The sequence below is a fragment of the Pleurodeles waltl genome, chromosome 4_2, assembly GCF_031143425.1.
Source record: "Pleurodeles waltl isolate 20211129_DDA chromosome 4_2, aPleWal1.hap1.20221129, whole genome shotgun sequence".
NCBI classification, from domain to species: Eukaryota; Metazoa; Chordata; class Amphibia; order Caudata; family Salamandridae; genus Pleurodeles; species Pleurodeles waltl.
The window spans coordinates 80,485,381-80,499,167 of NC_090443.1; the positions used below are offsets into that span (position 1 = coordinate 80,485,381).

Consider the following 13,787-nt stretch of genomic DNA (forward strand, 5'->3'; position numbering starts at 1 on the left):
TAGCAGCGAAGGGGTTGATTGATTTAAGGTATTTATTTATGTTTTGGGCTGTTTTTTACCATAGGCCTTGCCCTGAAGGATGGCAGAGCTTTTTCTTAATACAACCGTGTTTGAAGACACACAACATTGCCTTTTTTCAGAAGGCCTGCAAAGATATTTACATAACTCAAAGAGGGTTCACATAGTCTACATAAGTCAAAAATCTAGTTGTTTACACTATAGAGCACATATCAAAGACTTACGTAGGTCAAATTTGGTTGCAGATATTATGGCGATCAAGTGTAGAGTTAGGTTTCTATGCTTGAGTCAAAGGTGTTTGCATAGGTAATACTTAGGCCATGTGTATGTCCAGGGAGCTCTGGAAATATTTCAGGACCAGTACAAACGTCATATATGTGTCTACGTGGTCCAAATAGTGTAGGTGACAGCTAAAAGGAACTTTTCAGTTTTTCCTCACTTGTTGGAGGGAAGGGATAAGAGATTATTATATGATATCCATGTATAACGAGTTTGAGGCTGTTATTTGAGAATCTTTTCATATTGTCTGAGTGACAAAACAAGAAATCTGAAGGCCTTCATTAGTTCTAGAAACTTTATAAAAAAAGCGGCAGTTAAAAATCACCTTTGCTATTATCGGACACTTTATAAATGTAAAAGCAATACTTAGTAACTTTTCAGAATAATATACCCACTGGAAAAGTATCAATATTTTTGTATGGTATAGTTAAGGGTAGCCAACAGAGGGAGGCAAAGGCATCTTAACTGAAGAAATGAACTTATTTCTAAAGAAACATGACAAAAGTTGTCAAATTTAATGCATTCTTCAAATGAATGGGGTGGTAGAATGTATCAACTAGGTAGTACAAGAGTATGCGCACCTGGGACTATCAAATGATATTAATTGTAGGATGGCTCCCCACAGAAAGCTGTGGTCTTTGTAAGATCACAATAAATCCTGCCATGAGCTGTTTCCCTTTTATCTAATCATGACGAGCTCCAAACACCAAATTGTAATCAGATTGGATAAAAAGATTGTCAATCTTCACAAAATCTTTTGAAACATTCATATCTTACCTGTGATAAAATGTGTCACTGGGTATGGTGTGTGTTTATGATGTTGCACATGTGAGGATTGTGGAATTTGGAATTTTATTTTAGGCTCGGTGTCAGAAGAAAAGATTCATCATAAGAGTTTTGTTCCATGATACTATTTGTGCAATCCTGGAGCCTCACACATCATCTACCATGCGACCTCTCACACGTTTCTTATGCTCGTTAGATCCCACAATGCTCCTAAACATCCCATAACCCCCTTAACATCTCTCTGTAAATCCATCCTCCTTCTCCACTTGCTCACTGGCATGCATCTTGTGCTACCCCGCATGCCCCTCCAACATGTGATTCCTCCTCATCCTTCCCATAGACATCATGTTACCCCCCATCTTTAGCCAACACTTCAGACAATCTTCATAACCCTATGGGCCTCTTTCACCAGGCCCACGCTTTTCCATGGCCCACTTCTATCCCACGTTATTCCACGTGCGTTTGTCTCCCTTTCGTTATGTCCTATGATCATTCCCTTATCCAGTGCTTTAAATCGACAGGTAATGTCAGATACAGAGTATCTACACTTCTTTAATCTGAAAGGGGGCGAGTATCTGCGCTTCCTAGTACTGCTGCAGTACTTTTAATAGCAGAATGCCAGACCATCTCAGTACGCAACGGGTACACGGTGACCGCGAGTGCCTTCACTTCGGTACTTCAACTTCAAGCACTGCCTTTATGGCATGTACCCACATGCCCCGTCCCAATTCACTGTCCTCTTCCCCCGTTCATATCAGCCTACATTCCATCACTTTCCAAGACCCCCTGCACCTCTGTGATGCCCTTCCCTCCGGGGTGTTAGTCTTCATGTTGTCACCTCCTCTCGCACCTTTGTTTCTAGGGGTGCAGTGCCCACGTGGGTTACACGTCGGCCTTGTGGAACCTTCGTTTTGCTTTTCTGCAGCCCCAAACCCCACATTAAATTGCTCCAGGGTCTTCTCTCCGTGGCCCATGTCGGCGGACCCCCGCGGCCGCCCAATGACACATTTTCTTGAGGAACGTCCCTCTAGCACCCCCCGCCTAGGAGGACCCCATGCACAGCCCCCTCCCCTGCTCCAGGGTCTCCTCCTCCCTGCCTCCGCAGGACTGGGCCCCCGCCGGCGCATGCGCACTGCAGCCCCATCCCCTCCCCTCCGGGGTGACGTCTCTCCACGCCCCCTGCGCCCTCCCCCTCCTCAGTCTGCCGGGCGCCCGCTCCCGCAACCGGAGGCTGCAGCTAGAACTGGCGGGGGGAGTGAAGTTGACTCAGCCCCCCGGTACCGAGAAACACCTCCAGCTAGGATCGACTACCTTACCCGGGCAGTTGTGGTGGAGAGAGGCGGCTCTTCTTATGCATTTAACCCCCTGAAATATTTATTTCTTGGGGGGCGCTTTTGTGAAACCCACCGAGGCTTGAAGTACTCGGTTCCTCAGCTGGCTGCTTCTTAAAACCCCTACGGCTCCCGGGATTTGTATTTTTGTGCCTGTTGCTGAACAGTAAGGGAGAGGGTGAGAGAAGAGGGGGCCGCCCCCCTCACCCCAGACATGGTCCCTCCCGCCCTGTCACTGCTGCTGGGCCTGGGGCTCCTGCACGGCGTCGTTCTGAGCTCGGCTATTGAAGGTGAGTCCCTGTTCTCTTTTCAAATCACTGCCAGCTAAATATTTATTCCTAGGGCAGCTCGCCGCCTTCCATGACTGCTTGTCCTCTGCACCCCTGCCTGACTGGTGAAATGTGGCCCCTTAACATCGAGTGGGTCTCTTGGAACTGAGACGTGTCCTCCACTGCTTGAAATACCACTGCTCAGTCAAAGATGCCCCCTTCATGTCTGGGAGATGCTCCCTGATATGTGCGCGTTTGTCCCTCTCTAAGTAACCCGTTATGTTTCTGGCGATCGCGCTGTCCTACGAGATAACGCGTTCCTTTATCCTGTGGGGCTTGCAGCCTCTTTTTACCTGAGATATCTGTGCTTAATCTTTGTGAAATACCCCGTTATCCCATGAGTTGCCCTTGCTGTGATTTGCATCCTTAGTCCACGCTAAGGTTTGGTTTGCCGACTTTTCCTCGTCTTAGGTCCCTTATTTCTTCAGATGGTCCTATACTACTCAGGCTGTGTTACGTTGTCAGCATGTGTGTGTATAGCACGCTCTTCAATAAGTGTGGGTTCGTAGTGCTGGCTTGGGGGGACTTTCAGTATACGATTTCCATGTTTCAGTCGCAGACCGGATAACCCTCATGAAGGTGTGTTTGCTTACCCCTGAAATAGATTTTCCTAATTTCCAAGGCATACATGTATCCGTCCTTGCTCCTGAGATTTGACCGCCTTCTTCCCTGAGATTTAAGCTCCCAGTTCCGAAGAGGAGGTCCTCCTTGTTCCCCGAGATCTGTTCCTCATTTTCCGTCAGAATCTCGTGTTTTATTGACACGTGAGCCCGTTTTCTGACAACAGCGCTCCCCTTGGTTCTCGGGTATGCCCCAACTGGCACCCTCTAATTTCCTGGTCCCCTTTTGTTCCCTAAGGTGCAACCCCTCCTGGTCCCCTGAGAGACGTGCACCTCAACTCGGCTCCCTGACAGATGCCCCTCTCAACTCTGTCGACTCCCATGTTCCATGAGATCCTTCGTGTTCTTCCGGAGTTGTACCTCCCTTTCTTCGGACTTATACGTTTCCCGAATTCCCCGAGTTATGCACCCCTGTATTTCTTAGGCTTTGCGCTCCTGAATGGTCGGCATTATGCTCTTTCACGTTTCCTTTGAGATGTGGACCTCCTTAGTACCTGGGAAGTTTGTTCCATCCCTTACACTGAGAGATGCATTTTTGTGAGATGTCACCTCTCTTTCCACAGACGTAAGCCATGTCGTTCCCCGCTGCGTATGCCATTTTATTTCCCTGGATGTTTACTTACCCATTTCCTCATATATGGATCAATTATTCTAGATTGGTACCCTCCTCATTCCTTGGCATAGGCGTTGCCTGTTCTTTAGAGAACAACCGGTGCCACTAAGCTGTCCCCATTTTTTTTATTCCTCTGGTTTAAATCACGGGCCTATTGCTTTTGAGACGTGTGCCCCCTCCCTCCTTTTCACGTATACAGCACATTGATCAAGGTTGTCTCCTAGCACTTCTTTCTGCTGATGGCTGGACGCATCTGGCGACTGGTGGTGGCATATACCGTCTTGTGGCAGAGCCACCCGGCTGATGCCTACATCTGTATCCGTAGCCGCTAAAGGAGCAGTTACACAGCCTGATCGAGGAGCTGCGCGGCCAGCAACAAAGCCACCCCTCACCATCAGTAATGGCTGCTCCCAGCCTCCACCGAGAAGCCCCTCGCACCTTTCTAGGGGAGCCTTTACTTTGATTGTTGGTGGCCTGTTGGCACAAAGGCCTCTTTGTTTCTGCTTGACAGTGGAGCTACCCCTAGCCCCGGCTGAGCAAATCATTAACATCAGATGTCTCCCGCTATCTGAGTCCCTGGAATAGGCCCGGCACCCTGCCCCGCCCCTTCCCCTCCTCTGCCTCGGTGCGTTCCAGAGGAAACATGCCAGGGCCCAGGAATACTTGAGCTGCCACCGTCACCTCGTATCCTTATTCTGGGAATGCTGCGTTTTAGGATTAGGTCTTTTCTTCCAAGAATCTCGCCCGCCCTCCCACCCCCTGTTGACTGACTGCTTTGTGCATTTTTGAGGGAACATAGCATAGATTTTTCAGTCCGCATACAGAAGGCTTTGGTGCCTTTTTTACGCAGGAAATTGCTTCCGCTGCGCCCCCCTCTCCCCCCCCTCCAAAAAAAAAACTACCACCACCGTACAGAAAGAGAGCGTCTCCCTGTAGGGCCAATTAAAGGGGCTTTTATTTTAGCATACCGGGTGCTGCCATGTTTGTGGCCGCGACCCCAGCAGCGTATTCCGTTTTCTTCTCAGTTCGGGTGGGAGGGAGGTAGAGGCAACCAGCATGTTGTGCTCTCGGTGACGCTGAGCTCTTTTTAAACTGCAGGGATGCGGTTCGAGTCCGAGGTGGTTGTAGACCACGAAACGCGCCTGGGATTGTGGAGACATTTCTATGGAAATGTCATCCAGCCCCTCACCCAGGCTGCAGCGATGGGTGCGTGACACGGCATGTAGCCCCGGCATCCGTCGCGCAACGAGAAAGACTCGTATATATTTGCTCTTGTCATTGGGCAAAACATCCACATTGCAAAATGATACTGTATATCCTAAAAACGTTTAATGCACTGGTGACATTTTCAAGGCTTCATAATGTTATGCTACTGGGTATTTAAATAGCGCAGCGACTATCAGTTATTTGTAAATCTTGGCGCTTTGTGAGTGAATCGGCTAACTTTTGTGGGCCATCCCGCGAAGGTTTGCCGTTGGTGCACTTTGGTCCGGAACTCTGCTGGTGTAGCAGGGTTGTTTTGAGTGTGTGCGGTGCCCTTGCGGATGTGACAATGTAAGGGGCCCATTTTGGACTGCTTCTCACTTGGGCCAGTGTTTTTGGGAACTGGCCGCGGCCTAGATGTCTTAGATATTTCACTAATAGGGCTTGAGTTGTTGCTATCTATTTCTTATAGCAGTCCCAGGTGTTATATCGACAATCAGTAGTCAAGGGCAACATCACTCTCCCAAGATGCAATCCTCTACAGCTTGTTTGTGGGAGTTGCTCCGCGCAATGCAAAACTTGAGCACATGAATGTAGAAGCGAAGGTTTGAACAACTAATTTGCTTATTTCCACCCCTTGACCTGTTTTTTTTCCCCCTCTCGGGGTGAATTAAATCACGCAAGTTCTGACTGAGCCTGTTGCGCATGGAACTCATGCTGGCAGTGGCCCTGCCATAACTTATTTAGTGCGGTGAGTAAGCAACAAGAGGGTCGTCTTACTATGGTTTTATATAACAAGGTTCCTAGTTGGAGGTGTGAAAAGAGACGGATACAAAACACATGCTTTTTCAAGTGGTGCAGTAAAGGCTACAACGTTTTGTGTACTGGATTGTTGGTGCTCTGCAACCTATGCATCATTTGACAATATCGGTTTCAATAAAGTGATCATGAAAGTGCTAATACTTTATAACGGAGTTTCTTATAAAGGTGCGCATTGCCATGACTGAAAGGTGTGCAGCCTAGTTGTCACAGGCCTAATGTTTTTCTGTAAACCACACTTACAATTATATATAAAAAAGTATTCCTTATGAAATCTAGGGCCCTGTGTATTATCTGAAGAGTTTGCTGACATTCATGTATTTTGTAAAAATTGCATTTCTCCTAGGATCGCAAATTTGCTATAGGTTTATACTGACTTTGGACCTAAAACATCGCCCCTCCTTGGGTGCAGGAATCCAGACTTGTTAGAGAAAAAAGCCTTGATTGAAACCAAATGCAGCAACATCGGGCTTGGCTCAAGCTTTCCAAAGTTCCCTTCAGAAGTTTGGAAGAACACTGTGCACAGTTAGAGGGGAGGAACTGTTTTTCTAAGTGGAAAAGGGATTTCTTTTTTTTTTTTAAAGAAAAAGTAGGGTCATGGCTAGGAAGGTGCAGCAAGTTCCAGCATCTTCTTTCAGATTTTGCTTTTCTACATACAGAGTAAGATCTTTTAAGATCTTTGAAGGTTAAAAAAGGTCTGCTTTTTGGTTCCGGAGTTTTGGTGATTTCCCAATATTTTGTTCACAGTGAGTTTTTTTATTTTTTTTATTTTTTTTATTTTTTTTAAGAGGCAGCCTTCTGTAGTCAGCAGATTTCTGACAGACAGTTTATTTTTGGAGCTGAAGATCTGGTTTATTAATGGTCTGACTTGTTGCTGAGTTGTACTGGTTTAGTGCTTCTGACTCAATGAAAATGAAATGGTTTGTGAAAGTGTGTATGACTGAACAGTGACAATCTTGCCGGCCTGAAAGCCAGAAATCTAACCAATCTGTGCTGGTTAGTTAGACTTAGATATCTCAGGTTGTCACGTTGTGGTGTTACTAATGGAAATCTGTTCCCACCGCTTACTATGGACTCTGGCCTACGGCCCATGTCCAGTGCTCATGGGTAAGCATTAGGTTGACTGTATTCAAGTACTGACACAGTGGTCTAGCATGGTTGTCGATGGTGGCAGGTGATGGCTACCGTTGTTGCATTTGTATTGATTCCATTGAAAGATATTATCAAGTCGAGGTTAGCATCATCATGTGAGGACCTAGACAGGAGGTTAGTTACAAAGAGATTAAAATGATATTCATGGTAAGTGAGACTTTGACAATGCAAAACATTTACATTTTATTTACAGAAAAGCAAGTCAGGGAACACCTGGACCACTCTTGTTGGGCATGCACATGTGCTACCACCTTTTATCTAATGGTTGGTTTTAAGACTATTGGTGGATGGAAGTTACATTATGTTGGAAGGCTTTCACTTACTGACATCTCTCACAGCAATTTGATACTTTTTTAACTTGCCCATAGTATGTCCAGCAACAGTGCCGCCAAAATAGTCATCCCTATGACTGTCTCAGCAGTGAGGCCTAGGACTCAATAAATATGGAACTTGATCTCCCTGAAGCCCTCCTCCGAAGCCTGATACACATTGGCAGATTGTGTGAGAAGCTTGCTTTGGCAGACTGTATAAGTAGCAAGAGCTGTACCCAGTGGGCATTGGTGGGCAGATGCGTATAATTTTGGACCCCTGTGCTCTCACTGGAGCACATTTTGCTAGCAGCAGATCCTCAACCTTAATGCCCAGAAGCCACAAGAGGCAATTCATTTCCCAGTATGTGCTATACAAGAACTCTTTTTTGCGACCTATGTGTGCTGTTACACCCCAATATAACCTTGCTGAAGATGTCTGTATTTGAGTTTACAATATTCCGTACACGCATTCTTCTGGGCACATATTTTGGCAGTCAGCGGCAGTTAGTGGTGATCACAAAGGTTAGGGTGAAAACTTAAGTTTGCCTTCTTTGGCCGCCATCTGGCACTCTGATGACTCATGAGCCCTGGATTAATATCCACACATCCATGCATAGCAAGTGTATCTGTATTTCAGTAGTATTCCTATAATTCATTTAATTGATTAGCAACATTTTTTAACTAAATGACTCCAATGGCAAAGTTTGCAGCGTAATATTCTACTTACACTTAAATGTGCTGCTTGAAGGTGTGACTGAACTGCGGCCAAATCCAGTAAGTATATCACATAAGCTGGAAAAACGGCACAGATTGATTTTTTTTCTTTTTCCTCCAATAATCTTGTAAAAATGTTTTGACACTGACTATATGCATAATACAGCGTTCAACAGTTCCTTGGCCTCTCGGCACATTTTTTGCAGAAATAAGCTTGTAGTTCTGATTAATCCAAGCAGAGGTTCTCTCATATGGGGGAACTTCTTTGAGGGTAGGTTCGATGCTGAAAACACGGCCAACATTTCTTTCTGTCGGATCCCTCTATAATATACAGAGTATCCACTTCATATTTTTTTCCACCTTATGGAAGATGTTACTCTGTATCCATACCATACTCCATGGTAGTAGGCTTCTTGTGAGGATGTGGTTGGAGACAGTGGGGCCAACAGAGTACAAAGAGCCGGGCCTGGAAAGGACCTCCTCAGTGTCTAGCTTGTGCCTAGGTTTTTGTGGAAATAAGTGCCTTGGTTACTCTCATACATTTGTACGAGCATGTAGCACTTTGTGCATGCAAGGTATATAAAAAGCTGACTGACAACCATTTCCTATCCCTACACATGTTTAATCCATGTAATGCGCACATTAACTCTGAGCAGGATTAGCAAAAGTCACCAAATGCCAAGTATTTAATATTTTGGTGATTTTACCGCAGAGAAAGATATTTTCACACTGCAACTAACGCTTTTGGCAAGTCCCCACAACACATTTTAGCTGCATTAACTGTTAGTAATTATACCACTCCTATTGGAAATAGCAAGGGACCTAGAACGCATTGCTTACTTTGTCACACCCCTAACTAGGCTCTGGTGTGTGTTGAACCTTGGAAAGCACGGTAAAAACGTTCTGGACCCATGTGTCGCAGTAAGGCCTTACTAATGGAAACATCTGCCCAGTATGAATTCACCCCAGATAATATAACGTGGCAGACATCCCTTGCTGCATGCATCCTGTAATTACTTGAGTAAGTGAGTGCACCACTTGAACCAGGTCCAATCGGCTGCAAGGTTGACACGCTCAGAAGTGTGACTGATTCATTTTTTGGAATAATGCGCATCTTCGGAAATATATGCGTTGTGGGTTTGTTTCTAATTTACTTTTCGTGTACTTGACTTCATGTGTCCCTCGCTGTAGGAACGAGCAAGTATTAGTGTTACACATTGGCTTCCTCCAGTTGTTTGCAGCACTGCAGAGTTGACCCAAATAGTCTCTAGATTTAAGTCTTAACACAGTTTAGGTTTCTAAATCAAAGAAAAGTAGGTTGGTCTGTATGGCAACTCCATGAGCTGGGCTTTAGCTGAAGAGATCTGTGCACGTCCTGTGTGTCTTGGCTTCAATTTCCAGCGCTGGCTCAGCTTTTCATCCTTCCATAGTGATAAAATAGCCATCTGTGAGATGAATAAAGGACAAAATGGCTAACAGGACGCTGCTGAGTTTGATATGGGTGCCATGTGGTGTTCTCTGGAATTCAGGTAAAAAATGTAACCACAACACGAGTGATCGCAAGTCCTGCCTGGCCCATTGCCTTCACCTCTACTGACATGCATTTAACATTGGGGATCATATAAAGATGGGCTTTGACAGGTTATGTTTATGATTTTGGTGTACATAGAAGCGCTTAGCCTGTTAGAACGGCTTCACAACAGGGGAAAACGACAGTCCGTTTGTTTTTAACGTTGGCTGATATTAGCACAGTGTCACTATTGTGATTTTTGGGGTCGTAACTATGTATCATTCGAAGTTTAAAAAAAACAAAAAAAAAGCTGACCACCACTGGTGAAACTGCACGTGGTATTTTAAGCCCTGTTCCAAATTACACATGCGCAGCATTACTTCTAGTTACAAAAAGTACAACTAGAGCTTTGAGGTCAGTTCTTGAGTGTTAAGTTATGTAGGAGAGATTTGAAATATTGTGTCTGAATCTAGAGTGCTGTGTGAAATTTTGGTGAATGCACTGTAGTTTTGTGTCCAGCGCCGAAGGTTACTTTTGGAGGACTGACCTAATTTTAGAGGCCTTCCTGGAGCATTGGGCTCTGTTCTGCTCATCAAATCTGGACTCCTGTACCGAATTCTCTTGGCTTAATATCTGAGGTATTGTACCCAGTTCTGTAGCAACGTATCTGGAGCCTTCTACCCAGTTCTGTTGGGCGCCTTTCTCAAGTTCTCTTTGGGCTCCATATTTGGCCTATTTTCCCCAGCTCTGTGGGCCACATCTGAAGGGGTTTGTCCTATGGGCCTTATCTGGTGTCTTGTGCCCTCTGTTCTTGGGGCTACATTTGGGTTTTGTGCTGATTTGCAGAGGTCCTGTCTCTGAAAGAATGAAGAAGGAATAGCTACCATAAGGACAGGGTCGATCGAATTGCTGAGGTTCAGGAATAACTTATACTGGAGCAGCGGTGGATACATTAAAGTGATGACACAGGTTTGCCTAAATGGGGCAATCTCCTAGCAGCAGCAGCAGTGGCAAAAACAATGGGTATGTTACAAAATGACTTGGATAGAAACAAATGGGAAGTGGCAGAAACAAGGCTTGGGACTTCAGGGGCGCCATGGAGGCAACAGATCGAAAAAGAGGCAGATTGAACATTTCTGGTGCTCTTAATTTGCTTCAAAGTACTCTGCACAAGTTTGATGTTGCTTTGACCTGTTTTGCTTGTGTAGATTTGTGAAACTAGACCTTGGTCTGCGCAGAGCCTTCAAACCAGGGCGGTAACATTTTGAAGGAGTGAGTATGTTCTGGATTCTGGTCTAGAGTGTGCAGGAAGCCCTATATGGTTCACTCCATAACCTGGGACCTTAGTTCAGATCCTGCTTCTCTTCCAGTACTATGTTTTTGGACTGACCCTATGTGTTGGTTGGCATGAGTATTATTCAGTATTTGCATAGCGCTAAAGAAGGATATCGGTGTGTTCTTTTTAGATGTTTTAATTTTTTTGAAATTTTTTGAAATGGAGGGTAGACCTGTTAGAAAGTTTGAACCTCAATTGGAAAAGGAAGTCCATACTTGTGTACGAATTTTTTTATTTTTTTTTATAGCATTTAGCCCTGGGTCGCTACGATAGCACATGCTTTTAGATGGTACATATGTTTTCAGGGTCTAGATCTGGTATTGGGGACACACGTGGTTAGATAATTGCCACCTGGCTTTTAAGGAGGATCTGTGCTTCTGGGTTCTGTAAATCATCTGAAAGTCTCGATAGAAAAGGCAGCCCATGCCTGTCAAATGTGTAGGTTTTATGAGAGTTTAGATGTAATGATCATTTATTAGGAAAGGGCAAATTAGCATACCTTTTCAAGGTTCATGGACACATTTATACTCTACTCTTCTAATTGCATAAATATTTTATTTTATTTTTTTACACAATTGTGAGGATACAGAATTGTAGAACCTTTCAAAACCTATATGTATCAGCTCAAAGTAACATAAAATTAATGGGCCAGGCATGCCAATCATGTTTTAATATGTATAAAAAAGACAGAGATGCTCACTATAACATGACATTTCCTATTGGTTTTTATGATGAGATGTATGTTAGGGAGGGTGGAAGGATTTGAGAAAATTCATGCCTTTCTAATACTCTGCAGACATTCCTTATGCACGTTTCATATATCCATGCATGTAATGCTTAAATGATTTCGGTATTCATATACGAGAGTACCACATTCTTTCAACTTTTCAAGAATGTGTTTAACTTGCTGATTAAGAAGAATATCCTTTGTGATTGCTTCGGTTTTCCTAGTCTAAAGAGCAGTGTTTTAGGAGTGCGTTGAGAAGAAACACACAACTTGCTTAACATTAGGATTTCCTTCAGCAGCTCAGTGGTGTCCTAAGATGCTAGCTGCAATGCAAAACTGGAAAAACCTCAACTTTACAGGTGATGGAGTTACACCTGAAACAAATGCTATTTAGTTTCCTAAGATTGAGAATGGATAATGTGGTGAATTGATGGAGTTATTTTTCCATTGGAGATCAGTTCAGAAAATAACATTGCAAATGTTTTAGAGCCTGATTTAGATGATAACTGGGCACTTACCAAAACGGGACGCTGTTGTCTCTGGCCAACTGTTATAGTCGTTTTCCTAAAGATGAACCTGCCTGCATCTCCACTACTTATAAAATATTTTAGATGGGGCACGTGCTGGTGTACATGGCGTGACAGGAAATGCTCTGTTTAAAAGAGGTCTTGCCCTGCTAGATCTGTTACTTTTTGTCCTGTCATCCAACTATGTGTACAATGAGACATGCATTTGGAAGTGTTTCTTCCTAAAAAGAATGCACTGATAGGTCTGTTGTGGCCTGGGCATCATATCTTTTTAGCCTAGGAAGTAAGTTTTGGCAAAATAACCTACTGATCGAACAGGAAGCTATAAATTTGGTGGGCCTGCCCCATAGCCAGTGGGGATTGCGGGTACACCACCTTCAACCACACAGCTGTGGCCATCCTGCATTCTTTAGATGAGGACCATGGAGATGTATTTTTGATTTTCCCTTACCAGGGGATTGCCCTGCTTTTAATGGACCTTGTGCTGCTTGACCATCTAGGTGTTTGAAGCCCTGTCTGCTCCAGGGCATGTACCAGGAGCAGCTATGAACCATGTTCGGATTAATTTTGTATTTTGCTAGTTCGGCTGACCCTCAATAACTTAATGCCATTTGCAGAGCAAACCACAAAAGAGAAAGTCAAGGGCAAAATAGCCCCCTGCATCCAGAAACAGCCGTACATGGGCATGTCTTCTGGCTGTAGGATCTGCTTCAGGTTATTAATATTTAGGTCCAAGCAGATTGTGAGGAACTCTGAGGCATTTTTGAGGATGTTGGTCTCCACAGCTCACTCAAGAGCTTTGACGCCAAGAGCATTGGCTGATTGGGTTATAATGCATTTATACTTCAGCTGAAGTCTTGACCTGAAGAGTTGTGCATGAATCTGAAAGGTTCCAAGATATTGCTCTTCCCCTGATTGCTATTGATGTATTCAGACTGAGGCCAGAAAAATGGCTGTCGCCCACATCTTGTTTGTGATGTCCTTACTTGTGGTGTCTCTTGGACTTGAACTTGGTCTCCAGTATTAATCTGAATTTTCTTCAACTGTCAGTCCCACGACTGAGCCCCGTACAAATTGATGCCTTTAAGCTCCAAGCCCCATCATCTCTCAAAGTGGTATATCTGCCACTCGTAGGAACTAGCTATTTACTACTTGTGATTCTGCAGGTAGCTTTCTGTGGATTTATTCCATTATTTATTTTTTTAGAGTGGTAAAATGTAGCAAAGAGAGATGCCTATTTTAAGCATTATTATATTCATAGCATGCTGCTGCCCAAGAGCATATCCTGGTGCTGCCTGTAATGACACAAGAGATGGAATGAGAGAATAAGAGAAAAATGTCAGGCTTTTAACGGTTTGTGAAAGTCAAATGGTTGGTCTACTCAAAAAGATAGGATGGTATCTAGAAAGAAAGCATTTTGTAAAATTCTAACTTTATTTGTTGCAGGGGATGCCTTAAGTGTGACTTGTATGCCCAGATATGGTTCCCATGCTCAATAGTGAGGTAGGGGAC

At 44.3% G+C, this 13,787-nt stretch overlaps 1 protein-coding gene across 2 annotated transcripts in view; it reads left to right on the forward strand.

Moving 5' to 3' along the window:
* Positions 1-2,281: 2,281 nt before the first annotated feature.
* The window catches only part of LRP1 (LDL receptor related protein 1), a 1,410,884-nt gene continuing 1,399,378 nt past the window's right edge, over positions 2,282-13,787 (forward strand). For both annotated transcript variants that reach the window (XM_069230782.1, XM_069230783.1), the window contains exon 1: positions 2,282-2,704. In XM_069230782.1, the coding sequence (XP_069086883.1) occupies positions 2,629-2,704 (76 nt within the window). In that variant the 5' untranslated portion in view covers positions 2,282-2,628. The remainder of the gene's footprint in view (positions 2,705-13,787) is intronic.